The 26,618-nt window shown below is 43.2% G+C and overlaps 1 protein-coding gene across 2 annotated transcripts in view; it reads right to left on the bottom strand.

Moving 5' to 3' along the window:
* ADAMTS9 (ADAM metallopeptidase with thrombospondin type 1 motif 9) overlaps positions 1–26,246 on the bottom strand; it is a gene marked incomplete at both ends in the record, with an annotated part of 174,625 nt that extends 148,379 nt beyond the window's left edge. For both annotated transcript variants that reach the window (XM_079713901.1, XM_079713902.1), the window contains 3 exons: positions 19,904–20,066; positions 25,151–25,548; positions 26,132–26,246. In XM_079713901.1, the coding sequence (XP_079570027.1) occupies positions 19,904–20,066; positions 25,151–25,548; positions 26,132–26,246 (676 nt within the window). The remainder of the gene's footprint in view (positions 1–19,903; positions 20,067–25,150; positions 25,549–26,131) is intronic.
* Between the last annotated feature and the right edge of the window lie 372 nt (positions 26,247–26,618).

Raw genomic sequence — 26,618 nt, 5'->3', positions numbered from 1 at the left:
GATACTAGACAAGCACCTACTTCATGCCAGATATTGAACTAGTCTCTTTTACATATGTTATCTCATAATTCTTCTCAGGCTGAGAAAACTACCTCTATTTTACAGATGAGGAAAATAAGTCTCAAAGAGATTGAACAACTTGTCCAATGTCACATACAGGACGTGGTGGTATCTGGAATCAGGCATGGACTTGATCAACACCCTAAACAGTGCTCTTTCTATCAGGCAAAACTGCTCAAGAGCTAAGGACTGAAATGGGCTCATGGTTTGGTTGACAGTTTCTAAACTGAGCCTGAACTGGAAAAAAGACAGTGCCTGGTGAATATTTTCACAAACACTAGCTTTTCACAACAGGTGTATGGAAGCCACATTGAAAATTGGATTTTTTAAAATACATTAAAATGTGTTACTTATTTTGTGAAATACCCTTCATGTCTTTTGTAAATATTTTAATATAATTTATTATAATCAGTAAAGTTTCAAAAAGGTTTTAAAGTCTCTGTTGTTTTTCTATTCTCTATTTCATTATTTCTGCTCTAATCTTTATTCTTAGTTTTCTCTTCTTTTTCAAGTGTCTTAAAGTGGAAGTTCACATTATTGACTTGAGATCTTTCTTAATAGAGGCATTTAAGACATAGCTATAAATTTCCCTCTAAGCCATGCTTTAGCTGCAACCCATAACTTTTGACATGTTGTCTCTCTTCATTTTCATCTATCTCAAAGTATTTTCCAACTTCTCCTTTGGTTATTCAGGAGTGTGCTATTTACTTTCCAAATATATTTGAGTTTCCCATTTCTCTGTTATTGATTTCCAATTTCATTTTACTGTAGTCAGAGGACATACTCTGCATTATTTCTATGCTTTTAAATTTACTGATATTTGTTTTATGGCCTAGCACATGGTTTAGTCTGGAGAATGTTCTATGTGTTCTTCAGAAGAATCTGTGCTCTGCTGTTGTTAGATAGAGTGTTCTACAGATATCTGTTAGGTATAGTTGGTTTACAATGTTGTTCAAGTTTTCTATTTATTGGTTAATCTTCTGCTTAGCTTTCTATCCACTACTGAAAGTATTGAAAGTTTCCACCTATTATTGTTCATTTTTTTATTTCTCCCTTCATTTCTGTCCATTTTTGCCTCACGTATTTTGGTGCTCTGATATGAGATGCATATTTGTTTATAACTGCTAAGTATTCCTGTGAAATGACCCTTTACCACTATAAAATTTTGATAAACTTTATCAATAAAGTGAAGTAACCCAGTCACAAAAGACCACATATTATATGATTCCAGTCATATAAAATGTCCAGAATAGGCAAATCTATAAAGACAGAAGTAGATTAGTTGCCTAGGGCTGGAGGTGGAGTGGGGACATGGGGGGAGGCATTGATAGCTAATGGGCTCAGGGTTTCTTTTTCAAGTTATAAAAAAGTTCTAATATCGACTGTGATGATGGTTGCACATAGCTGTGAATACACCAAAAAACCACTGGACACTTTAAATGGATGAATGGTATGGCATGTGAATTATATCTTAATAAAGCTGTTAAAAAAAAGAAAATATGTCACTTAGTTTGTGAAAAGCAGATAATCTTTACTTATTGTCTTCCATAAATATTTTGACTTATCAGGTTAATTTAGAGAAAAGCATAACCGCAGTGAGAAAAACACTGAGCAAACGTTATATAGAAGTCACTCTTTGGACCATTCAGGGGAATCATCTCATCAGAGGGGACTTGGGCATGGGAAAACCTGAGGATAAATCAAGGCACTAATTGGAAAAAAGGTGCACTTATTTAAGTAGCAAAGTTGAAGACGTTAAGGCATTAATCACTGAAAGAGATTTCTGACAGGGAACAGTGGTAACAGAAAAAAACCCATGTAAATTCTAATATACCTGAAAGACATTTCATTCACAGCTAATCTGTGTGTCAAAGAAACAATTCAGTATGCTTTACATGGTATAAAAATGCAGGAATAAAATTACTTCTTCAGAATCAAAAGCAACATCTTCTAATACATACTTCCCAGTTATTGACCTAATTAGCCCAACTAATTTCTACCACATTAACCATTTTAGCAAGCAGTTTTGAATTTGGCATTACAAAGAGTAAGAGCTTTAAAGATTCAAATATTCGCTGTGACTACAAATGCAGGAACATTTTTACTGATGATGGAAAAAACAGACACTATGACTGGTATATCTACTCAACTCTCTTGCCTCTGAATAGAAATTGTTAATATCAGAGAACAATTTCTACCAAGGGACACACATTGTTAGGATAAAAAGAAAGTCATTCACATTTCTCTTTAGTGACCTTTTAGCTTAATGGAATTGAGACTAGTATTTGAAATTTGCAAGGTCACTTTGCTAATAGTTCTATCAAAATGAGCTACATAATGAAATTTCACCCTTATAGAAAGCACAGTATGAATGGTCTATGTATTTTTGCTCTTCATTTCACCCACAGAAAGCTTTACGTTTGTTATTACTTTTTATTGAGATATAATTTATATACCATAAAACTCATACTTTCGAAGTATATAATTCAGTGGTTTTTGGTGTATTTATAGCGTTGTGTAATCATTTCTATTATCTAACTTTAGGATATTTTTATTGCCCCCAAAAGAGACCCTGTACCCATCAGCCGTCACTCCCCATTCCCCCTTTACCCCCCATCTTTCAGTAGGTGAGTCTCTGGCAATCACTAACCTATGTTTTGTATCTATGGATTCTCATTTCATACATATGGAGTCATACAATATGTTGCTTTTTGTGTCTGGCTTCTTTCACTTAGCATAATGTTTTCTAGGTCCATCCATGTTGTAGCATGTGTCAGGACTCTTACTTTTTATTGCCATGTAATATTTTACTCTAGAAATATACCACATTTTGTTTATTCATTCATCAATTGGTGGACATTTGGGTTCAACAACTCAATTGAATAATGTTGCTACAAACATGCATGTACAAGTTTTTGTGTGGCCATGTTTACATGGCTCTTAGGTATTGCTGGGTTGTATGGTAAGGCTATGTTTAACATTTTGAGCAACTGCCAGATTGCTTTCCATAGTGGCTGTACCATTTTCATGCCTCTTCTTGAAGTTCAAATACGACACTTAGAAAGGAAATCATGTTTTCATGGTTTTTCTTGAAGGATTCCTCAAAAATTAATCATGTTTACTAAACTAAATAGCTTATGAGCAACTTGGCCTAGTTCAAATCTTAAAGTAGCATGTTGAACCAAAGAAAATATACAGATGGTACATAAGCGTGTGAAAATTTGCACCATGTCATATATCAAGAAAATACAGATAAAACAGCCATGATATACCAAAATCCAGAATGCTAACAACAACGAATGCTGATGAGGATTTGGAGCAACAGGAACTCCCATTCATTGCTGGTGGGAATGCAAAATGGTACAAGTCACTTTGGAAGACAGTTTGGATGTTTCCTACAAAACTAAACATACTCTTAATATACGATCCAGCAATCATGCTCCTTGGTATTCACCCAAAGGAGCTAAAAATTTATATCTACTCAAAAAACTGTACATGGGGTGTTTATGGCAGCTTTATTCATAATTGCTAAAACTTGGAAGCAACCAGTATGTCCTTCAGTAGGTGAGTGGGTAAATAAACTGTGGTATATCCAGACAGTGGAATATTATTCAGCGCTAAAAAGAAATGAGCTATTAAGCCATGAAAAGACTTGGAGCAATCTTAAATGCATAATACTAAATGGAAGAAGTCAATCTGAAAAGGCTACATACTGTATGATCCCAATTATACGACATTCTGGAAAAGGCAAAACTATGGAGAGAGTAAAAGATCGGCGGTTGCCAGGGGTTGGGGCAACAGAGGAATGTACCGGTAGAGCACTCAGAGGATTTTGAGGGCAGTGAAAATACTGTGTGTGATACCATAATGATGGATACCTGTCATCATGTAAGCGTCCATATCCACAGAATGTACAACACCTAGAGGGAACTGTAATGTAAACTATGGACTCTAAGCGATAGAGATGCATCAATGTAGGCTCATCATTTGTAATAGATGTATCCCCTGATGAGGGATGTTGATGGTGGGGAGGCTCTGCATGTGTGGGGGCAGGGGATATATGGGAAATCTCTGTATCTTCCTCTCAATTTTTCTATGAACGTAAAACTGCTCTAAAAAAACCCAGACAATTAAAAAAAGTAGCATGTGATATCTCCAAGAATCAAATGCACATTTGTATTCAGAGAAAAGTAAAATATTTTGCCATTGGAACCCTCACATGTGCATGTAAACAAATTCTGGCATGTTAAAAAGCTCTAACTTGCAGTTGTGTGCTTTCTAATGCCAAGTCAAAGGCAGTATAGTTATAATGCTTTATTCCAAGAACATGACTTAATGTTGACTTTTACAATTGTTTTCGCCTTGAGAACTATGAAGGGGAAAGGTGATGCTTACACTACTACTAACAGTCACTGTTCTAAGATCTTGTGCTCTGAAGAAAGCAAGCTTCAAGGTCTATTTGACCTTGGGCAAATAACTGACTTTTTCTCACCCTCATTTCTTCCACTTATAAAGCTGAGTAAGAACAGTACCTCTTCCAAGGAGTTGTTTTGAGAAACAACTAGAGATCATGCATATAAAGTATGCAGCACACAGGAAGCAACCAATAATTTTTTTTCCTATTTTTTACCAGTTATAAAGTCATGTAGTGAATTAGAACTAAAAGGAACCACTTAAGGGAGAGAGACTATTCTTCTGAAAAACTATTTTCTGGCTTAAAATCATTTTAAAGACAAGCTGTTTTATACACTAAATGACCTTTTCTGAATTACTTCTCTTGGCCTCAGTTTCCTGACCTCTTAAATGGGTGTATAAATAGGTGTTTCCACCTTAAGTCTATTTTGAGAATTAAATAAGAAAGTGTGTAGAAAATTCCTTGTAAATTATAAACTGAATTTTAAAATATTATTTTTTACATCTATTTTGTGCAAGGCACTGGCTAAGTTGAAATAAACAACAGCAACAACAAAACAGAAGTAAAACTTGGGGCTGATCTTTAAAAAGAAAGTATCATAAAAATTTAAGATGATATCAATATTAAAAAACCTGACAGCTAAAAACTTAAACAACATTTGCTTATTTACTGATAAGAATGTTTTAAATGAGCTTCATTTCACATTACCATGCAACAAAATGCATACAACATTACGAAATAACTGGAATTATTTTAGAAAATAACATCCGGGCCTGGTTATTCTGCAGTTACTCATTGAGTGTTTCCTACCCACTGCGGTTGAGCTAAGGAGATTCGCATGTTAACTTTAACAGCTGGGAAGTTAATTATTGCTCTCTATGTTTATAAGGTTTATCAAAATTTAACTGAATTTTCCTTAAGGCACTGAGCCACCTTGTGACCTCATGGTCTAAGTGGGCAGGGGAACCACAGCACAGGACCAAAGGGAAGACTGGCGAGCAAGGATTTTAGCAAGTCCCCTTAATGCTCCTCCAGGACTTGACAGCCAGAAGGAAGTGGACAGGGAGTCGGTAGTGGTTTCACACTTGGATTCTGGAGCCAGACCAGCCCTGGTTCACGTTCTTGCCCTAGCACTGCTGTAGCTGCTCTTTCTTGGGCAATTTCCTATCTTAAAGGCTCAGTTTTCTCATCTGTAAAATGAGGATACTAACAGCACAAACTTTAAAGGGTAACCGTGAGGGTTAAAAGAGATAATACGTAAGATGCCCATGGCACAGAGCACGGTGCACAGGAAAGATCCATTAAATATTTAATGCGATAAGGATTTTCAGTTGTTATTGCTTTACCAGCAGTATGCAAAACAGCCCCCCCTTATGAATTAGAATGTTGACGTCAGGGTTTCTCAAACAAAACCATTCTATTTTTGAAAGAATCTTCTAAAGAAGAGGAGAGAGGGAGGGGAGGAAGGAAGGAAAGTCATAAAGACCAGCCCCTGTTCCCCCGGAACTTCCAATCTAGGTTAAGAGGCACATGCAGACTGACGTGGGAAGACCTAGCCAGAGATGTAATTAGATGGAAAGAAATGCCACAAATACTTCTGCTTTTCAACTGGCTCCAAAGGCCGATAACATACAGGAAATAAAACATGGAAGCCGATGGCAGCTCCTGGCCCTCTGTTCTAGTCCCATTGAAGATCTGCCCTCAAAGAGTTACTCAATGAAGCCTTCAAACGGGGACCCCATGGGATGAGAATCACAGTCTACTGGGATCAGAGGAAGATGGGTAAACAAGTACAATATGGGGGTGGGTGGGAAGAGATAAAACATAAAAATGAAAATAGCCATAAAACCAATGAATGTTCTAGTAAAGAACAATGTGCTTCCAGAAACCGGGTGGGGAAGGAACTAAGGGAAGGAATTCTTCTGTGTATATAAAGGTCTAAAGCATATGAATGAAAATCACCAAGGTTTAATTTTTTTTTAGGGATCCTCCATTTGATAGCCTGAAAAACAACAGTGAATCCCTAGATACTCAGGAGAGTCACGTCCCCAAACCCATTTCTCTGGACAAACTGTTAGCTTTTGTGGGGGGGAGGGAAGTGGCATGCCCAGCATCTAACAGTGCTCCACAGACAACACTGTTGGGACATGGGTGCAAAGGGCAGTGGTGGGAGAGATTTCCTTTTTGGCTGTGCAGAACCTTTATAGACAGTGTTTCCCCAGGAGTGGTTTACAGAACTTTTGTCCCAGAAGATATTTCCAAAAACAAATCAAGTGGGTTTGCAAAATGCTTTACACAGCATTCACATCTGGGACTTTCTGCACACACATTAGCATTTTAAGAGCTCTGAGAAGTCTTGCAGGAAAGAAACCAGTCTACATTTTGTTCATCCATGGAATTGGGAAACTTATGGGATCTTGGCCAATTTACGAGGGGATTGAAAAGCCCCTGGAAATAGAACAAGATGAAGAGGAGTGTGTTCATGGGTTTTCCTTTCAGGGACAGAAGGAGATGCCACTGGGAGAAAACAATTGAGAAGCTTCTTGTAGTTCAAGGGGCTGTGATGGGTGACAGGTGGCGGGTATTGGGAGGCGTGTTTGAGGGTCATCACACCACCTTCCAAGGGGTGGGTGCCTCCAGCTACCTGCGGAGGTAAATTTGCTGACTCAGGTGTGCAAGCTGGGACACTTGCCCCAAAGGCCCTGCCACACTCTCCCTGATTCAACATCCTGCAGCTCCTTCAACTGCATGCGGTAACCGCTGTGATGATGTGACGATGATACTGCTACGATAATACTGGCTAACGTTTGTTTTACACTTTCCTCTGTGCCAGGCACTCTTCGAAGAACTTTACATGGATTAACCTGATTATTCTTCACAGGGACTATCAGAATAATAGACAGGGACTATTATCTCCATTTCATAAATGAGGAAACGGAGGCACCCTTGAAATAACTTGAGAAATTATTTAAAGCACATCTATTTGAAACAGTAGAAAATGCTGAACATGCCTGGGCCTGTATTTTACTGAGAAATTGTTTGGTTTTGCTATTAATAGCCTGCAAAATACCCCCCAGGAAATGTTGGCTTTGACTCATTCCATCTCTTAGCAGTAAGGGGAGAAGGGCTCCTTCTGCCCAGCGGATCCCAGCTGCCCACAATCAACCTGCACTGTCTGCAGCCTGCTTTTGATGGCTGCTTCACAGGCCCCTTTGTGACATGGCTTGGGATCTTCCAGACCAGCACTCTCCAGAAGGAATAGAATGTGAGCCCCACGTGGAAGTAAGAATTTCTAGTAGCCAAATTTTAAAACGTCAAAAGAAACCGATGAAACTAATTTTAAGGATATATTCTATTTACCCTAATACATGCAAAATATTATCCTTTCAACATGCAGCACCAGCCCCATTTCTAGGGCTCAGGAGCCACATGGGGCTACTGGCTGTGGTACAGGGCAGTGCATTCAGGAGGCAGTATGATGTGCTAATAAGAGTTTCAGAGTCAGGGAGACCTGTGTTCAAATCCCAGCATCTGTGCATTCAATCTGCAGGACCTTGGCCAGGTCACTGAAGCCCTCTGTGCCTCAGTTTCCTCATCTGTGAAATGGAGATAATAATGGTTCTTCCTTAACAGGGTGGTGGGAAGGGCTAAGTGACTTAATACACAGAAAGTGCTGAAATAGGGCCTGGTGCAGAGTAAGCGCTCTAGGGGTATTGGCTGTGGCAACTCATTACTAAAGATGAACAGCCTTTTTGTGCTGGAATAAAGGGGCTCCTGCTATCTGCCATTTCACTGCAGCTCTTGGGTGGCCCTGTGATGCCTGTGGCGGGTCTAGGTATCACTCCCGTATCAGAGATTAAAGAGCACTTGGGCTGGAGCCCTTTAAAAAGGCTTCTAACTGGGCTTCCCTGGTGGCGCAGTGGTTGAGAGTCCGCCTGCCGATGCAGGGGACACGGGTTTGTGCCCTGGTCCGGGAGGATCCCACGTGCTGCGGAGCGGCTGGGCCCGTGAGCCGTGGCCGCTGGGGCTGTGCGTCCGGAGCCTGCGCTCCACAAGGGGAGAGGCCACAACAGTGAGAGGCCCGCGTAACGCAAAAAAAAAAAAAAAAAAAAAGGCTTCTAACCAATTCTTAGGGAGTATATCTCCCACATTCCTTTGATACACAAGTCTCCCAGTTTACAGGAAACTGAGGACGAGTTTACACACCAGGCCTGCAGTAGAAACCCTTCTTCATCCTGATGTCCCTGTTCTGGCCACCATCATCATGAATGGTTGCAGGGACACACTGTACTCTGACCACAGGCTGAACTCACCAGGGACCCTCCCAACCACAGGCCAACATCTTGTAGCACCCTGGCCCAGCTCAGATATTTAGCTGCTGTACATTCAGCTCTTGCTCTGACAACTTACTCCCTTAAGTGAATTAAAAGCCTAATATCTTTCTCTAAAGTCTTGATATACCTTCTTAAACGATCTCACTAGTTTATTCTTAACTATCCTTACACTTAAAATAAACCCAGTAGCACTCCCAAAACCTCATTTGAATTGCACTTTTAAACATACCCCCCTTCCAGGCACCATCCATGGACAGCTTTTCCTTGATTTACAGCCTGGAAAGAACACAGGACCGGGAACGAAGAGGTCTGTGTTCACGGCTCACTTTTCCACATTTGTTTTAGCTCTAAGATTACAAATTCCTTCAGAATTCTGACCCTCGATCCTCTTATCCACAGAGACAGGGACTAGAAGTTCTCTAAAGTTCCTTCCAGTATTGAAAAATGATGAGTTCTTATATCTTATGAGTGAAAAATGCCAAAAATGAAGTCCTAAGATTCAAAAAGGGCAAAACCCAACAGTCTCCTCTCTTGGCCACTTGGAGAGGGTATCAAAGAAATAACCAAATGGTATGCAGGGTGGGCAGGTAGAAGGAGACAGAATAACTGCAATGGAGAAAGACCAACAGAAAAGAAGTGAGGTATGGCTGATGTTAAAAACATATCACGGAAGGTGCCATATATATATCTCCAGTACTCATTACCAAGTGTTTATTTTGGACCTGCTAAAATAGGTAACAGTTTCTGAAAACTATTTCTATACCCTAATTTGACTTGTTACAGTGGGATAGCATCAAATGTGAGGATGAGGAAAATAGGCTTAAAAGGAAAAAAACTAACACATAACCAAAGTTACCTTTGGAAAACCATTATACTGCCCACAAAGCACAGCACAGGAACACTGGGGAATAAGAGAGTCACGTCTCCCATTCCTATTCCACCAAGAATGTGGTCATCCAGGGCTGAGTCTTGCACTACTAACTTCTATGTGTGTCTCTGTCTCACCGTCCTTCGGTTTTCTCTCCTGTGTGCATACATGTGCAATAGGACATCGCTGCATTCTTAGGAACTGACGGCTTCCTTTGTAACTATTCTCATCCATAAGCCAAGAGGAACCCGTTCCTATCATTAACTACACGGGCTTGAAATTGAAAGTTGTGTTTCCAGATATCAACCAGAAATAAAAACAACACTATCCCTTTTTGTTGGCACAGACAATGGCTTTGAATAACCAGACCTAAGTAAGTCTTTCCTAGTCCATTTCTCGGTACCTGTGTCTTGGACAAACACTGAACTTCACTCTCTACTATGCTTTCCTGCAGTGTTATCCAGCATGAAATCCACAGGACATGAAATGTTTGCAATAAAGAAAAGAAACCATGTATGAAATAAATGTCTGCAAGTGAAGAGAATGAAAAGACAAGCCGTAGTCTGGGAGAAAGTGTTTGCAAACTACATGTTTGATGAAGGGCTTATATCAGAATACAGTATAAAGTGCTCTCAAACTTCAATAATACGAAAACAAACATTCCAATTTTTAAAAAATGGAACAGATTTGAACAGACACTTCATCAAAGAAAATACACGGACGGCAAATAAGCACATCATTAGTCATTAGGGAAACATAAATTAAAACTGCTACGAGATACCACTACGCATCTATTAGAATGGCTAAAATTAAAAAATAAAACCAAACAAACAAAATATTGGCAATACCAAGGGCTGGCAAAGATGCAGCAGACCTTTTATACCCTGCTGCTGGGACTACAAAATGGTACGGTCACTTTGAAAAGGAGATGGGCAGTTTCTTATAAAGTTAAACATATGCTTACCACATAACCCAGATATCTCACTTCTAGGTATTTACCCAACTGAAAACGTATGTTCACCCCAAAATCTGCATGCAAATGTTTACAGTGGTTTTATTTGTAATTGCCAAAACTTTATCCCTCGACTGGGTAAACAAATTGTGGTCTACCCATACAATGGAACACTATTCAGCAATAAAAAGGGATGAATTACTGATACACGCAACAGTGTGGAAGAACCTCAAATGCACCATGCTTAATGATTCTATTTCTATGACACTGTGGAGAAAGCCAAACTATAGAGACAGAAAATGGGGGCTGCCGCAAAGCACAGCAGGAATCATTCTCTATCTTGACTGTGATAATCGTTACCTGATGGTATGCCAAAACTTGCAGAATTATACACGAGAAAAGATGACTGTTTCTACATGTAAATTATACCTTAATAGAAAAAAATGGAAGAAAATACTAGAAAATATTAATGGAAAATAAAAAGATTTGTAAAATACTAAAATAAAATCTTAGCAGAAAAATTCTGAGGTCCAGCACATGAACGTGCACTTTTTCCACACACCACAGGCTAAGTGCATTCTCAGCACGCCACTCTAATTCCAATGTCACGTGAGAGATGAGGAATCAATAAAAAATGAACATTTGCCCCTTGTTTAACCTTACTCCCTCTCAGAGTCCACCACCCACATGAATACACCACCATATCTAGCATTTCCTCCTGCTCTTTTTTTGTGATATGCAGAACACTTCGTACTTATTAGTGAGCTGCAGTTGTACAGAATGTCCATGCAGAAGTCTGGGCCAGACACGAGCAGACCTTGGTTACCCATAAATAGCTACAATAATGATCCTATAATAATCCGATTATCACAAAGAACCTAACTTTGGCAGACGCCAATATAAAAATGTAAACCTCCAATTACATCTCAATAAAACTGAAACAAACAAAAAATTTAAACCTCAATGATATGAGTAAATAGCACTTTATTAAATGAATGGGTTTAGATGAAGAGAACGCTCATATGAAGAGAACCGAGAGATTCTCCAATGCCTTACTTCAAAAACCTGCTCAGGTGAAGGTCTGAAAGCCCTCAGATTAACTCCAAGTACCTCCTGCCACTGGCAGCCTGTGCGTCTGACGGCAGCCCTCTGTCCTAGCTAGCCTTCTGCCATTCTTACATCCCTTCCTTAGAGGACATGCATCTTAACCTGTTTCAGGAGGTTACTGGGAAGATGAACAAACTAGCAAGTATCTGTCTGACCCTTTTCCTTGGGGCAGTGAATGGGTTTTTGAAGCAAGGAAAATAAACCACCCAGATTTGATGACAGGTGACAGGGAAAGTCCCTGATGTGGGATCAAGGTGAAGCAGGCCACCCTCGGGCTATCTGTGGATCCAGAATCTTATCAAAAGACTCGTGGGAGGGGACAGGAAAGCACATCATACATCATGGAGATTAATTTCACATCCAAACCTAACTTGACGTTTTACATTCCCAACTGCAAACTGGCTCTTCTGGGCTTCAAAACACAGGTGACTGAAATTCTTGAATGGTAGCTAAGGTAGGCTCAGTGAATATTGTAAACTGAGGATCTTTCTACTGGTAGCTTTGGGGAAAAAAAAAAAAAAAAGAAGGCTATCAAGGTACTCCAGACAAAGAGTCAAAAACCAACCTAACACACCGCCTTTTGTGCTCAAGGAAATTACTCTGATAAGTGGCTCATTCCTGGTGGCTTTGTTCTTGCTATGTGCTCTGGGTTTGGGGGCTGACCCTGCTCTTCCAAACTCGTGCAAATGCACCCTGACCTTATGATAAAGATGAATCAAGGAGTAAAAGAAATGGAAAGGAAAAAAAGGGCCATAGGGAGCATAACTAAAAGTAGACCGAAAATAGTGATTTTAAGAACAAGAGCAATGACAACAGAGTGACAAGTTCCTTAAGAGACCTAACAATCAACTGCAATGCGTGGACCTTGTTTAGATCATCATCTAAACAAATGGACTGTAAAAAGGCATTTGGGGACAATCAGGAAAATTTTAACATAGATACTGTTTAGGTGATATGGAGTAATTACTGTTGATTCTGCTCACCCTGACAAATACTATTACAGTTATGTTAGAACATATCCTCATTTTTCAGAGGTGCATATTGGAGTATTTAGAAAATGTCATGATACCTGTGTCTACTTTAAAATACTCCAACAAAAAGGAAAAATAAGACGCAAATGTGGAAAAAAAATCTTTGTCATCATTAAATGTAGATGGTGCATGCTGGTGGTTCATTTTACTGCTGCCTCTACTTTTGTGTGTTTGAAGATGTTTGTAATAAAACACTTTTTAAAAAACATGATGAAAATTTTTTAAAAATTAGATGAGAACAGTTCCTGTATTAGAAGTTGTTTTTTTTACTCTCCTTTGCCAATTTTTTTGGAGTGTTGCACTATTAATACGAATGTTAAAACAAAAGAAAAGCAATTATTTTAATATAAACGCCACAAGAAAGATAAAGGTGAAGAAATAAGCTCAAGAATTCAGTTATTTAAAACAGTGCTTTTCTAGAAATTTACAGATGATTTTAGAGGTCACTGTTTTTATTGACTATTAAGACATAAAGTCCATCGAAAAATCTAAAAAAGGGAAAAAATGTATAAAGATGGATGAGGAACAGAAAGAGGTAAATGAAAAGAAATTAAGCCAAAACAATAAACCCCAAATGGCAGAATCTATCTTTAAAGAGTCCACTCGGTCCTGGGTTTGAGGGCCAGCTGTTTCCCTTACACACTGTGGACAAGTTCATTAACATCGCTGAGCTTAGTTTTCTCATCTGTAAAGTGGGAATAACTGGCACGTCTTCCTCCCCGGAATATGATCCAGGAGTAAATGGAAAAACTCGTAATGTGCTTTCACATTGACCAGCACATGGTTCCTTCAATGTGGCCTGTTCTTAGGCTACAAAGTTGAGGGGAAGGATCTGAGGAGAGAAAAAGGCTGTGGGAAAATGGCAGCACGCTGGCCTCTCACACAAATCACTAATTAGCCCACAACTACCAGATCTGCTTACATCCAGGCAGGACTATGAGGGCAGCCAAAGCTTCTGTCACTGCCTGGAACCTTCAAGCTGTCCCAGAATTGTTTACTTGAAGCCCCCCTCAGAGGTCTGCTCCTTACTTCTGTCTCTCACTCCATTTGGGCCCAACTTTCAGGGCAGCTAATCTAATCAGCTAATCTATGCTAAATTATTAATGGGATCCAAGAGGTTAATGTGTAACAAGTACACACTCCAACGGAGGCAAGCTGGAGACACAGGTCTCCGTGAGTCATCAGAGCCTTGGTGGGAACTCTGGGCAGCAGGCAACCCTCCTCATATCAAATCAAATTCTAGGAAGGCATTTTAAAAATTATTTAAAAAGGGCTTCCCTGGTGGCGCAGTGGTTGAGAGTCTGCCTGCTGATGCAGGGGACACGGGTTCATGCCCCGGTCCGGGAGGATCCCACATGCCGCAGAGCGGCTGGGCCCGTGAGCCATGGCCGCTGAGCCTGCGCATCCGGAGCCTGTGCTCCGCAATGGGAGAGGCCACAGCAGTGAGAGGCCCACGTACCAAAAAAAAAAAAAAAAAAAAATTATTAAAAAAAACATTCATATAAAAATGCAATCGAATCAACAAAGGGACAGGCCAAAAAATCCTTTAACTAGACCAGGACAAAAGGGTTATGGAAAATGGTATGTTTAGGAGCTCTATAACCCTTTCTATGCCTCTGTTTTCTTATCTGCAAAAATGAAGGTTGAGGTAAGGATTAAGTATAATCCATGTGAAGCACATGCAACAGTGCCTGCCATGCAATAGGCACTCAACAAACATTAGCCACTGTTAGTATTAGTTAAGGATGAGATTACATAGAAGTCAAAAGGGATGCTCTGAAAGTTTAAGTGAAAAAGGATTTTCCAGATGGCAGCTTCCATTTGTGTTTTCAATGAAGTTTGGCTCACAGCATAGCACCCTGGAATCAGATCTGGGTTCAAGTGTCAGGCCCACTTCCTACCAGCTGTGTGACTTTGGACAAGTGGCTCAACGTCACTGAGCTATAATTTTCTCAGCTGTAAAATAAGGATAATAATACCTACCCTGTAGTATTGATGAATGAATTACATATGACAATGTACGAAAGTGTGTAGCCCAGTGATTCCATAGGTGCATTCTAGGAGCCCAAAAAATGATGGCTTTAATCATCATCTTGTATTTTCCAGCCTTTGCGATCGCATCCTTGGGAGCCCAACCCAGAAGTGACAGTACATTCTAATGGGGGTGATGGGCAGAGTCCCCAGTGCCTAATAGAGACTAAGCCACGGTAATCCCATTGTAATCCTACAGTTGGTTAGTCTAACAGCCACAAGGCAATTTAGCTGGGTGAGGATGGAGCCTCAGATTTGACCAACCCTGGTGTCCCAAAGAAGTAGCTATGACGCAGGAATTTTATCTTCCTGGTTATTGAGATTATCTCATTCCAAAGGCAAAAACATGGTATCTTGCCTTGGCTGTTGCTCCCCGGTGACAAGTGCCAAGGGGCTACAAAATAACTACATGCCACCACCCCCACTACTTTTTTTTTTTTTTTTTTTGCGGTACACGGGCCTCTCACTGTTGTGGCCTCTCCCGTTGCGGAGCACAGGCTCCGGATGCACAGGCTCAGCGGCCATGGCTCACGGGCCCAGCCGCTTCGCGGCATGTGGGATCTTCCCGGACCGGGGCACGAACCCGTGTCCCCTGCATCGGCAGGCGGACTCTCAACCACTGCGCCACCAGGGAAGCCCCCCATTGCTTTTTAACTGCATTTTTTGACTGCATTTTTTGATTATGAAACTACTATAGAATCACAGCAAAAACTATATAAAAATATAAAATAAAAAGGGAAGGACTGCCTATCTTCCTACCAATAAGAAATAGTCCCTTTTAACATTTTTGTGCACGTTGCTTCAGATTTTTTTCTTTATACATATATGCTCCTCCACACGCTTCGCCATCATTTTAAAAAAAATGAGCTCATACCCTACATACAACTTCATCACTTGTGTGTTCACTTGATATACCTATTTCTGTGTTTGTCTGCCATCATTTTTAATGGCTGCATAGGAATCCATCAAATGCAGACTTCATAAATCATTGATCTATCCTCCAACCAAAGGCACTTAGGTTGTTTCCAGCCTTTTGCTATACTAAACACCACCAGACTGAGTATTCTCACATAAACCTCTATACACAATTGTCCAATTACTTCCTTAGAAGTGGCACTGATGGGTCAACAAGTGTACAATTTTTAAATGCCTTATGAAAAAAAAACAAAACAAAACAGCTAGCCTTGCTGAGATGGGAGGTTGAGAGAGGCATTTTAGTAACAGAGAGACACTGTCTTTTAGGCCCAGGTAAACAAAACAGCCTTCTGTTGGCCTTCTCCCCTGTCTTCCTATCATTCACCTACTGGGAAACACGTCTCTGTCACTAATGAAAACAACTAAATCCTCCTGTGCAAAATCCAGGGTCCAAGAGCGAGTGTCTGTGAGACAAAACTTGGGGTGTCATCTGGAAATGCAATGCGAAGGATCAGCAGGAAGTGGCTTATAAAGGCAACAAACTCTCCCAAAGGGCTCCCACGAGCCTACCACTTGGCCCCCCTGATGTGCAGGGCAGGCAGGCAGTCACCTCACTGACCTCAACTGAGGACCCAGTGGGTAGGGGGACAAGTCACAAGGGCACGCCGTAAGGAAGAGAAGCCACGCCACAGTCCATCCTGAATTCTGAGGGACCCACCAACAGGATGAAAACCACAAATTGATGCAGATGCACTCAAGTGGCCCACGTGTATACACACAGACACAACCAATGAGGGCATAAGAGAAACACAGTCACTGGGCTAAGAGGAAGTTGCAAGAAATAAAATTTCAAAATGCTGCATTAGGTACAGATAAACATGCAGACAGAAAGGGCTCTCAGTCGTGCTGCTTGCTGGCAGGGGGACCTTGGGCTATTTCCTTATGGGCCCTCTATGACCAGGTAACCAAGAAGCTCTAAGCTTAACCACAGAGATCTGATTAACTTTGGGGTTTGGTATTTTGAGTTTTCTTTCCCTGGCTATGGTGTTTTAATTTCTATTTTTACAATCTTTTTTAAAAAAAATCTCCCTTTCAGTGATTGTCTACCATCTGTCCTGGGAGCTTCCACTGTTTCATACTCATTTAGTCCTGACTACCCCCTTGGAAGGTATATGTTATTCTTACTTTATGCTCTAAACGTGCTTGAGGTCACACATCTAACTGGAATAAAGATGGTTCCTGGTTTTATGCTCATGGTACAGAGGAGTTACCCAATAAATAGCTCATGGCTGAATGAATACATGCACACATGAATGAATAAATTATGTTGTAAACTCCTTTCTAAACCCATGAAGTTTTCACTGTATAAGACTCCTTCTACATGTGTCTTTTTGATAGAAGTTATCTCAGAATCTTTTTTGAAAATTAGACATACATCAACAATCAGAAATGAGCAAGACTTCTATTCCATCTATAGGAAACAGGTGTCACCGCCACAGTGCCCTGTCCCGGGAAGACTGTCATAATCCAGCAACTAAAGGGTTACACTTAGCTCAGCAGGGGGCTTCCAGGGGCCTGCTCCCTGGCTTGGGTGACCTCACATTCTGATGGTTTCTTGTTGAATATATAGGGTATCACTCCTGGAAATAAGTAACTTAACATCCCAGGCCTACAGTTTGTGCTCATCTGGGTAGAATTAGCATGATGACCTAGAGCTAGTTTCCTCTAGCTCGAATATTTCATCACACTATAAGAGAAGATGGAAAGCAGTGAAGGAGAAAGCCAAGTCCAGGGCAAAGGCAGCACTGGCTATGGATAGTGGTCACTGCCCTAAATCCAACTTTAGCGGGAACTCTCACGTTTAGCTGAACTTCTGAATCACCTGGAGCACTTAGTAAACCCACTGATTCTTGCTCTATTTCACTTCCCAGCAAGAGGTATTTGTTTGTTTAAAGACTCTGCATGAGGCTCCCAGGGTACTTCTAAAGTTTATCTCTGATTACCAGCTGCTGCTCTCAATAGGGGAAATCCCTGAAGCTGAATGAATTGACATTTGCAGAGAGGATATTTTCCCCTCTGGCCAGAGGGACTTCTCCCATCCCCACCAGCTTTTTCACTCCCTGTGCCAAGGCTACCTGGTTTTGGAGGTTTCCGTGACCTGCTGGTCCATCCCTCTAATGGCTGCTGGTGAACTGTGCCATACTCCAAAGTTCTCTCCAACTGTTCTGAGCCGCCTGCATCTGAATTCAAAGAAGGGGTGCAGAAGCAGCTGGAAGAGAGAAACCAGAGTGGCATAGTCCAGCAGCAACCTTTGAAAAAAGCCAATCAAAACTGCCAGGCTTCCGATTCATCACACGGGGTGAAGGAAGGGCCTGTCATATCAGTCACTGGCAAGCAAAAACCAGAAAGAAAACTAAAAGTTGGCACTGGTGATTTGAAAGGTGGCACTCAAAGGCCCCCACCAATAATTAGAACCCAAATAAAGCTGTTTTGAAAAATTAAGGCATCTTTTGTTGTCCTCAATCTTTACTTTTTCAGATTCCCTCCTTTTTGTGTTTTCAACTGAACTTGACAATGACTTGTCCTCTAGTCCAGAAAATCAAATGTCTACTTACTTGGATAATTAAATTGAAAAATGAACCCTGAGGATTTTTGGAATGATAGTATTAAGAAAGACTTTTCTCTTCCTCTCTTGAATCACATTATTTCCTTTTTATTACATGATATATGTATGTTTTAGACACATGTATAAAATATGCACTGGCTATTTCAGAATTCAAGAAGTAAAGGTCAACATTCTTACTAGCATAGTCAAAAAGATGTGATAAATGTCTTCTCATTGAACTTGCCAGCAGCTGGCAGTATTGGCACCCTGGCTATTGTTTCTGAGTACACCTTTCCCTCAGACTCCCACCTCCACCCCTTGGCTCTGTAGAGAGTCTGACTGACAGAATATTTTAGTTATGTTCCATCTAGCCCTGGTGGTTAAGAACACAGGACTGGATGGGATAAAGCGGAAAGACTTAGCGATGCCATATGCTACAACTTGGCTATACCAGGTTATAAGCAGCCAATGTCATCCCTTGTTAAAGGATTCACTTCAGAAATAATAATTCCAGGAGAGAATAGGACATCACACTCTGTCATAGTGGAAGAACATGATACAGATACAAGATGAAACAAGTGATCATTTTAGGAAAACCCCGTTGTCTTGAATTTTGGTCTTATTTGGAGAAGCCAGAAAGATTCTGAGAACTTATTTAGTTTGGGGAAGCAACTTTTGAAAATAAAGAATAGGGAGAGAGATAATTTTCAGAAAGAGGAAGTCCAAGAATAAAAAAGATGGTATTTTAACAAACACCCTAAAACACAGGACCAAATACATGGATGGTTTCTAATGACACACTATCATCAGAGAGAAAGTAACAAGGCTTCAAAGACAGTGAAAGGGTGCTTCAGGACTGCAGAATGAGAAGCATACAGAAGCATAAGCTTTCCAGTGTGCCCAGAGGACATACCCCCGCCATTGGCTAAGTGTGTCAGCACCAAGCCTCAAAGAATCTGACCAGGATGGAAGAAGATCTATGGTGGGCATATATGCATTCGATTGACACCTGACAGTGCAACCCACAGCTCCATTCCTCTATTTCCTGAAGCCACAGAACATTAACTAAACTGAAATTGATTGGAAAATTGCAATAAACATATAGAAGTTTTTGTGCATTGCATTTGTTAAGACTTTTTCATAACCCTACATTGTAAAAAAAAAAAAAAAAAAAAAAAAGTCCAAATGAATAGAAAACACCAACACAGCAAGAAAACACAAGCAATTGCTGATTGAGGATACGGCAACAATAGCCTCAAGACATTACTAAAGCATAATCCTAAACATGAGCAACTTCAACAAAAGAGGCAGCTCTGCCCAGAGTGGACTTGGAGTCACTGCTCTTTGAGTTCGAATCCTGGATTTGTCACTTATTCACTGTGTGACCTTGGACAAGTTACTAAACCTCTTCATAGTTTCCACATTTGTACTGATACAATGGGGATATACCTACCTGGCTTGAAGACTGAATAAAAGACAATGTAAATGGTAGCACTCTGTAGCCTGTGAAAGAGCTACATCTTTGTAGCCTGGCAATTAACCCAGCTCACACAGCGGGGGTCTCTGCTTAAGGAAGAAGCAAATACCTGAGGTGTCACACGAACGCCTTCCTGTTGAGGGCTCTCTGTGAGGGGTGCTGAGCCTATAGATAACGTGGGGCTTGTTTTGTTCCTCTTCACCTTCTTGCTCATCAATGTACAGCAGTGGTTCAATAAAATAATCCCCATCGTGGGACCGGAATGTGCCCAGCTGCAAATAAAGAGAGATGAGAGGTTGATTTAATATAACTCAGCCACTGGGAGGAAAAGGACAGTGGAATGTTGCCAAGTGAATGGCACCATTTACCCAATCCCTTTCCCATGAGGGCTGCTTAAACTGAAAAGTCCTCCCGACATATTTGGAGAAGCAGTTGTTTTTTTTTGTTTTTTTCCCCACTCTCTGCCATATCAGTACCTTACCCTTGATTGGACTCTACTTTATTGCACCTGCTATCCAAACCTGTCTGTGAGAAATACTTCATTGGTGCTCAACTTCTAATTATATACACTCCTACAGACTGTTGAAAGAGAGTGTTTCTGTGCATTAAGACAGCCTGGAGACTCAGGGACAAGTATCAGCTCCAAAAGCAAAAGCCTACCCAAGGAAGCCTCATTATGACTTCAAAATTGAAAGCATATGTTGACCACAAGGCACTTAAGGTGGTGCCACCTGTGACACTGGCACACGAGTCTCTTACCACCCCTTCCCTTGGCCATAGGGAGTAACATAGGATAAGACTTTGCAGTCAGGCTGCCAGAGGTTCCAATCCCAGCACTGCCACTTACCCACCCACCTTGGGCAAGTTCCTTAACTGCTCTGAGCTTCAGCTTCCTTGTTTATCAATTAAGGACAAAAATACTTACTGTCACTTATTGTGCAGATTAATAAGATAATGCGTGTGAAGTGCTTAGCAAAGTGATACCTTGTAAGGGCTTAGAACACATGAGTGGCTTTTGGTGTTGCAGGGTTAGCCTCTAACCACCAGGATATAATTTCATTTGCCAATCACTCTAAGCACCTTGAAAGAGGTAACTCTTTCTCCTCCCCTTCCCAAGCACCAACAAGTTTTGCAAATGATAAATGGTGATTCAAAGTTGAACCACCCAAACAAAACATTACAAGAACACTAAAAAGTTCCCCATGCCATGCCGGTTGGCAGTGTTTCAAGGGAAATAACAAGCTCTTCTTTCTCCATTGTTCCTTTTCCCTCAGTGGCGGGAAAAAGGCAGAGGCCTTTGACTTTCCCCTGGACATAGGGAAATGAATGTCCTTGAATGTCAGCAGCAGCATCAGCATCATCCAGGAGTTAGTTAGATACTCAAATAATCACACTCCACCCCAAATCTGATCTACTAAATCAAAGTATCTGGGGGTAGGGCCCAGGAATTGAAATTTTAGAATTCTTAGGCATGATAAAGTTTTCAAGCACTTGGCTAAGACACTGGGGTTCCCAAACTCAGCTAAGTGTCAAAATTACCTAGGAAGTTGAAAAAAAATTTAGATTTGGGGCACCACCCTATATCTGCAGATTTAGAATTTCCAGTGGTGAGGACTAACATCTGTATTTTTTAAAAAGCTCTCCATGTGGCTCATGAACCACTGACTTAAAGAGAAGACAGCTCTAGTGTCGTCTGGTGTCAAAGTAAGAGACAGAGTAACTGGTGTCCAGAGAAGAAGTGATTTAACAAGTTTATTTTCACCCAGGCACCTCTCTCCATTTTCAACATACAACTCTGGTGTTCTCTGAGCACAGAGCAGGAAGCTGACTACAACATGGGAAAGCTACTAGAGACAGGCTATAAATACTGAGAAAGAATCTGGGAGCCCATCTGGTGAAGATCTGGCAGCTTTGATTATTGAAAGAGGAAACTGAGGCCCAGAGGGAGGAACTGGCTTATCTCCTTCAGTGATACAGAAGCAGCTGAATGGTACCCATGGTGAATCTAGAACTCAGGTACCCTGACTCTAGTCCAGTGCCTTTAAAAACAAACAAACAAACAAAAACTTTGAAATTCTCTTTAAGAACATAGATTCATTCTCTGACCCATGGTTAAGAGTATGGGTCAGAAGGATTGGGTGGGAACCACAACTCTGCCACTTACTAGCTGTGAAACCTCTAGCAAGGCCCCAACTCTCAAAGCCTCAGTGTCCTCATCAGCAAAATGGGTTGTTTCAAGGACTGGGCTGTTTTAAGGATTTAGATGAAATAATGCATACATAAAATACTTATTATAGTACAAGACACATAGTAAGAGTTCAATAAATGGTATCCATGTGAAGTCAAATTAATTTTGTGGCTGATTCACAAAACAATTGCTTGACTGAAGAGTAATCCTTTCTTGGGTAAGGTGACCATTTATTCAAACACAGGTACTAAGTGCTTACAATATACAAGGCTCCAATATGGGAGAGAAATGAATTGATGCTGACCCTACTGCCAAGGAAAAGGGGATAGAACACGTGTTCCAAGAACCATACTACAAGGGACAGCATACTAAACATCAAAGAGAGATGCAGGTAAGAGTCTATGAAAGTGGAGATGGAGAGATGACAGCAGTCTGAAGGACGACAAAGAGGTTTCCTGGGGAACAAGATACCTTAGTTACACTTTGAAAGATGGGTATGATTTGAGCATGTGAAGCAGCGTGAGATCACCAAGTAAATCCAAAGGCCCAAAGGCTATGAGGTAGAACTAGGACGGGAGGGAAATGCAGAGAAATGCGTGAGAGCAGGTTGCCTGAAATGCAGGATTTGTGAAGGAAAGCTTAACAGATGAGACTGGACATGTGGATGTGCAAGGGGTGAGGAGGTACACTGTCAATGGTCTCAAGTGCCAGATGGAGGAGTTTACAGTCGTTCACTAGGCAGGGGGCGGTCTGTGAAGTAAACGAACAGGGTAGCCATGCGATCTTGTGCCTTGTCATCATTAATCTGTTAGCAGTGTGTGGCAGGGATTAAAGAAAAAAGACCAGAGAAGAAGCCAGATGGAAATATTTCTTAGACGTCAGTCCTAACGACAGAGGAAGAGAGAGGGAAAGAGGTCTAGAGTCATAGTAGGGATGTTCAGAACAGGTGAGAAACGCATCTGAGAGGGAATTCAGGGAAACTAGTAACTGACCGGTGGGGTGACGGGAGAGGGGAAGGTTGGCATGACTCACTCTGAAGAGTGAAAGATTTCCAGGAAGGTTTCCTGCGTGGGCCACGAGGAACGTCAGGATACTATTAGTACTGAAACGGTAAGGGGGCATCTTGGGAGGAAAGATAAATTCCAGGAGGAAGACAAAGGGGCAAGCGTTTTGGAGCTAGATTCGTCCCTGAAGATAGAAACAGTCAGCTCATATGAAAAAACAGCTTTTTCATATGTATGCCAGACCTTGCCCCCCACCCCCCAAAAAAAGGGCCAGATTGCAAATTAAACGCAATATAAATGGACTCCTCAAGGTCTAGACGGTCAGTCCTTCTGAAGTCCCGGCCCTCAGTTCCCTGAGAGAGTTACGACTCCGCAGTTAACACGTGCGAGTTACCACCTAAAATTGCCAATAGAAACTAAGGTCCTGCGCAGTAAAACATACCACTGCTGGGGCCACTCAGCGGGGTGTGGAGGCGGGGAGGGAGGAGGAGTAAAGGCTGTTTACAAACTTGACGTACACACGTAGCCCTTTCAGTAAGGTTCTGGAATTGTGGGTTACAACCTTCGGATCTGGGGACACTCTGATGCCCTGGGTTCCGGCACCTGACTTGTGCCCACCCAAACCCCAACCTTGCTAAGAAGAGAAAGCTTCCAGGCGTCTTGGGGCAGCGGTGACTCACTGCAGCACCCCCTCCCCTTCGCCTAACTGCCGTCTCCGCCCACCCCCAAACCATGTCAACAACGCATGGCGGCTCTGGGAGCTTTGCTGGGGGCTAAAGGCGTTCATCTTCGTCCTCGCATCCCAGCAGGCTAACCCTCCCCCGTTCGAGTCTTCAAGCTTGCCTCGCTCCCCACCCGACCCCTCGGTCGAGCAGCGGAGATAGATGAGACATCCAGATGCGGGACTCTGGAGACACTCATAGCAGCGCGTGGAGCGGGCAGCCAAGAGCCCCGGGTAAGTATCCAAACTCCCACTTGGAAAAGGTAACGACGGGGAGTTAATCGGTGCTCTGGGGAAAAGTAATCGTATCACGGGGGCGCAGGGCGAAGAGGGCCCGTGCGCTGGGAGAGTCTGACCCGCGATAGTTTGTGCGTCATGGCGCGAGTCAGAAACGCACGTCGCTTGGGAAAGTCCTAGAACAGCTCTTGCTCGGGTCAGAACCTTACAGCGGGTCCTCAAATAGCAAGAGTGGAGAGGGCGGACACCGCGTGGGGCCCACTGGAGGGCAAGTGGGGCGGGGGGGCGTAACTAAGCAGGGGGTAGGGGTATCAACTTGGATCCCCTGCTAAGTGCGTATTTTGCAGCGCAGAGAGGTGGCCGCCCCGCCCTCTCGCCTTCCCTCTAGGGAAACGCGCGCCGCAGGCTCTCTTTTCCGATTCTCTGGCACCCCATGGGTGGTGGAAACCCCAGAACTGAAACCTCCTCCGGGCAGCCTCTCCAAGCTCTCTCCCAGTATTTCTGCTTCTTGGGGCCACCCCACCAGCAGGGTGCAGAGTCGCACTGCGCCGCACCCCCATTCCCAGTTTCCTCCCTAATGCAAAGCTTCCAGGGCAGGCTCCGCCCCATTCCCCGCCCCCTGAGCCCTCGGCCCACCCTTCCGTTCCTGGGACAGGACTGGTTCCCTGTCAATCCAGTTCAGCCTCAGGGTTCCTGGCGCGTGAAAAAAGGCCCTGAGAGAACGTGGGGACTCTAGATTACGCAGCGCCCTCCAAGACACACGGAAGGAACTCCCCATACCCGTGGCTGGGGATTCTCAGCCCACACCCCCGACTCAAGACGCGCCAATGAGGAGTCGGGTTCTCCCTGCGCTCAGCTGCTCCGCTCCTGGGCGGCCGAGTTTGCAGCAAGGAAGGACAACTCTCTCCGAGTTTGGAAACCGACTTCCCAGCCACCTACCGGTGTGGGGCAACACTCAGCTGAGTCGAATTTGGACCCTAGAAAGCTCCGAAACATCATGAACTCCCCGGGGGGCGGATGCGTGCGCTCCTCTCGCGCACTCACCGGTGTAGCCACCCAAAGCGTAGGACGCAAAACAAGTTTGTAGCTGATACTTAACGCCAGAGCAGAGACGGCGCAGTGAGGGTCTTAGGCAAGAGAGCAATTAAGTCTCCTAGAAGCGCGTGAGCAGGCGAGAGGGCAGGGGAGGGGTGCGCGTCCACTTACCATTCCTGAGCAGAGGCTGATGACGGCCGTGTGCTCGTACTTGGTATTGACATGGCCTTTGTAGAAACAGTGCTTGAGTTCCGCTTCCTCCTCAGAATAAAACTTTGTCTGGTTCACCCCGGGTGCCCCGAGGAGGGTGACAGTGAACATTGGAGCGATAAATCCGGCATGGGCGGTGAGATTAAATAGAAATTGCTGGCCGAAGGCGGAGAGGCGGTAATGCGCTTGGGTGTAGGTAGCGGAGGAAGAGGAGGCGAAGGCAGGCCAGGGGTCAGAGGCAGAGTTAAGGCTCCGTCGCCTTCTTTTGAAGTGTACGTTCGTGGGAAAGGGTTCTCCGAGAGCGTTCACTCGGATGGGAGACGCGATTTCGTATTCGCTCAGAGTCTCTAATAGTTTCACTGCAGAGAGAAGCAGAGGCACATGAACCAATAATTCAATTTTCCGCAAGTTTTAATTTAAAAATGAAGTGGGCGGTTTCGTCCTGAGTTATTTTCCAGCTTCCCCTCCTCCGCCCACCATTTGAGTCAATCCCTTCACCTTCAGTCACTGGACAAATATTTGCTGAACACCTACTATGTGCCAGGAACAGTGTTAGGCGCTGTCGGAGCCAGACAATGAATAAGTCAAAACACATAACATGATTACAGATCCTGACAAGTACCCTGAATAAAATAAAACACGCCACGATGTGGTGCCCCCATTTACTAAGTAACTGTAGTTTGGGGCCTGGGGTGAGGAAGGAAAAAGATCCGGCTAAAAGAAGGGGGAGACGACAAAGTTCGTTCCACAGTGTGTCTCTCTCTAGAAATAGGCTGGGAATGACCTAAAGAAGGGAGAGGCTGCAAAGCGGGAGACAATTCTTTCTAGGAAAAGGAGAAAAGAGAGAGAGAGAGGCCTCAGCTGCGGGGTGCCCGCTGTCGGACACGGAGGCTGGGGAGCTGGCGACAGGGGCGGAGGGTCCCGGTGGCCGAGCCTCGTTACCTTGCCTCGGGTGCAGCCTGTCCCTGCGCACGGCCGCCGCGGCGTCTGGGCTCCCCGTCTCGGCCAGGTCCCGCACTAGAAGCGTTAGCAGTGTGGCCCAAGATACAAACTGCATGGTGCTCCCCACCCCTCCCCCGCCGCCCCCACTCCCCCCTCCCTCCTGCCCTCCTTGGCGGCTGCGGCGGCGACGCTAGGCAGCGGCCGCGGAGAGCGCTCGGAGCCCGGCGCCCGCCGCCAACTTTTGACTTTAGGAGTCGCTGAGGTCTCGCGGCGAGGGTCCCGTCTGCGCTCGGCTGAGCAACGCCGCCGCCTGCCGAGAGCTGAGCCGCTCGGGCCGCAGGAGGAGCCGGAGGAGGAGGAGGAGGAGGACTGGGGCTCGGCTGCTCGGCCGCATAATGTCCAGGGAGCGGGCAGGAGAAGGCGCGGAACGTGCGCTCCGAGGCGCGCCGGGCGCCCTGTGCTGGCGGGGATAGCGGAGCGGCTTCTT

Source organism: Hyperoodon ampullatus, assembly GCF_949752795.1.
Source record: "Hyperoodon ampullatus genome assembly, chromosome: 10".
In the NCBI taxonomy this organism is placed as follows: domain Eukaryota; kingdom Metazoa; phylum Chordata; class Mammalia; order Artiodactyla; family Ziphiidae; genus Hyperoodon; species Hyperoodon ampullatus.
The sequence above is the reverse complement of the archived record's forward strand: the minus strand, read 5'-3'. Positions and strand labels throughout refer to the sequence as shown.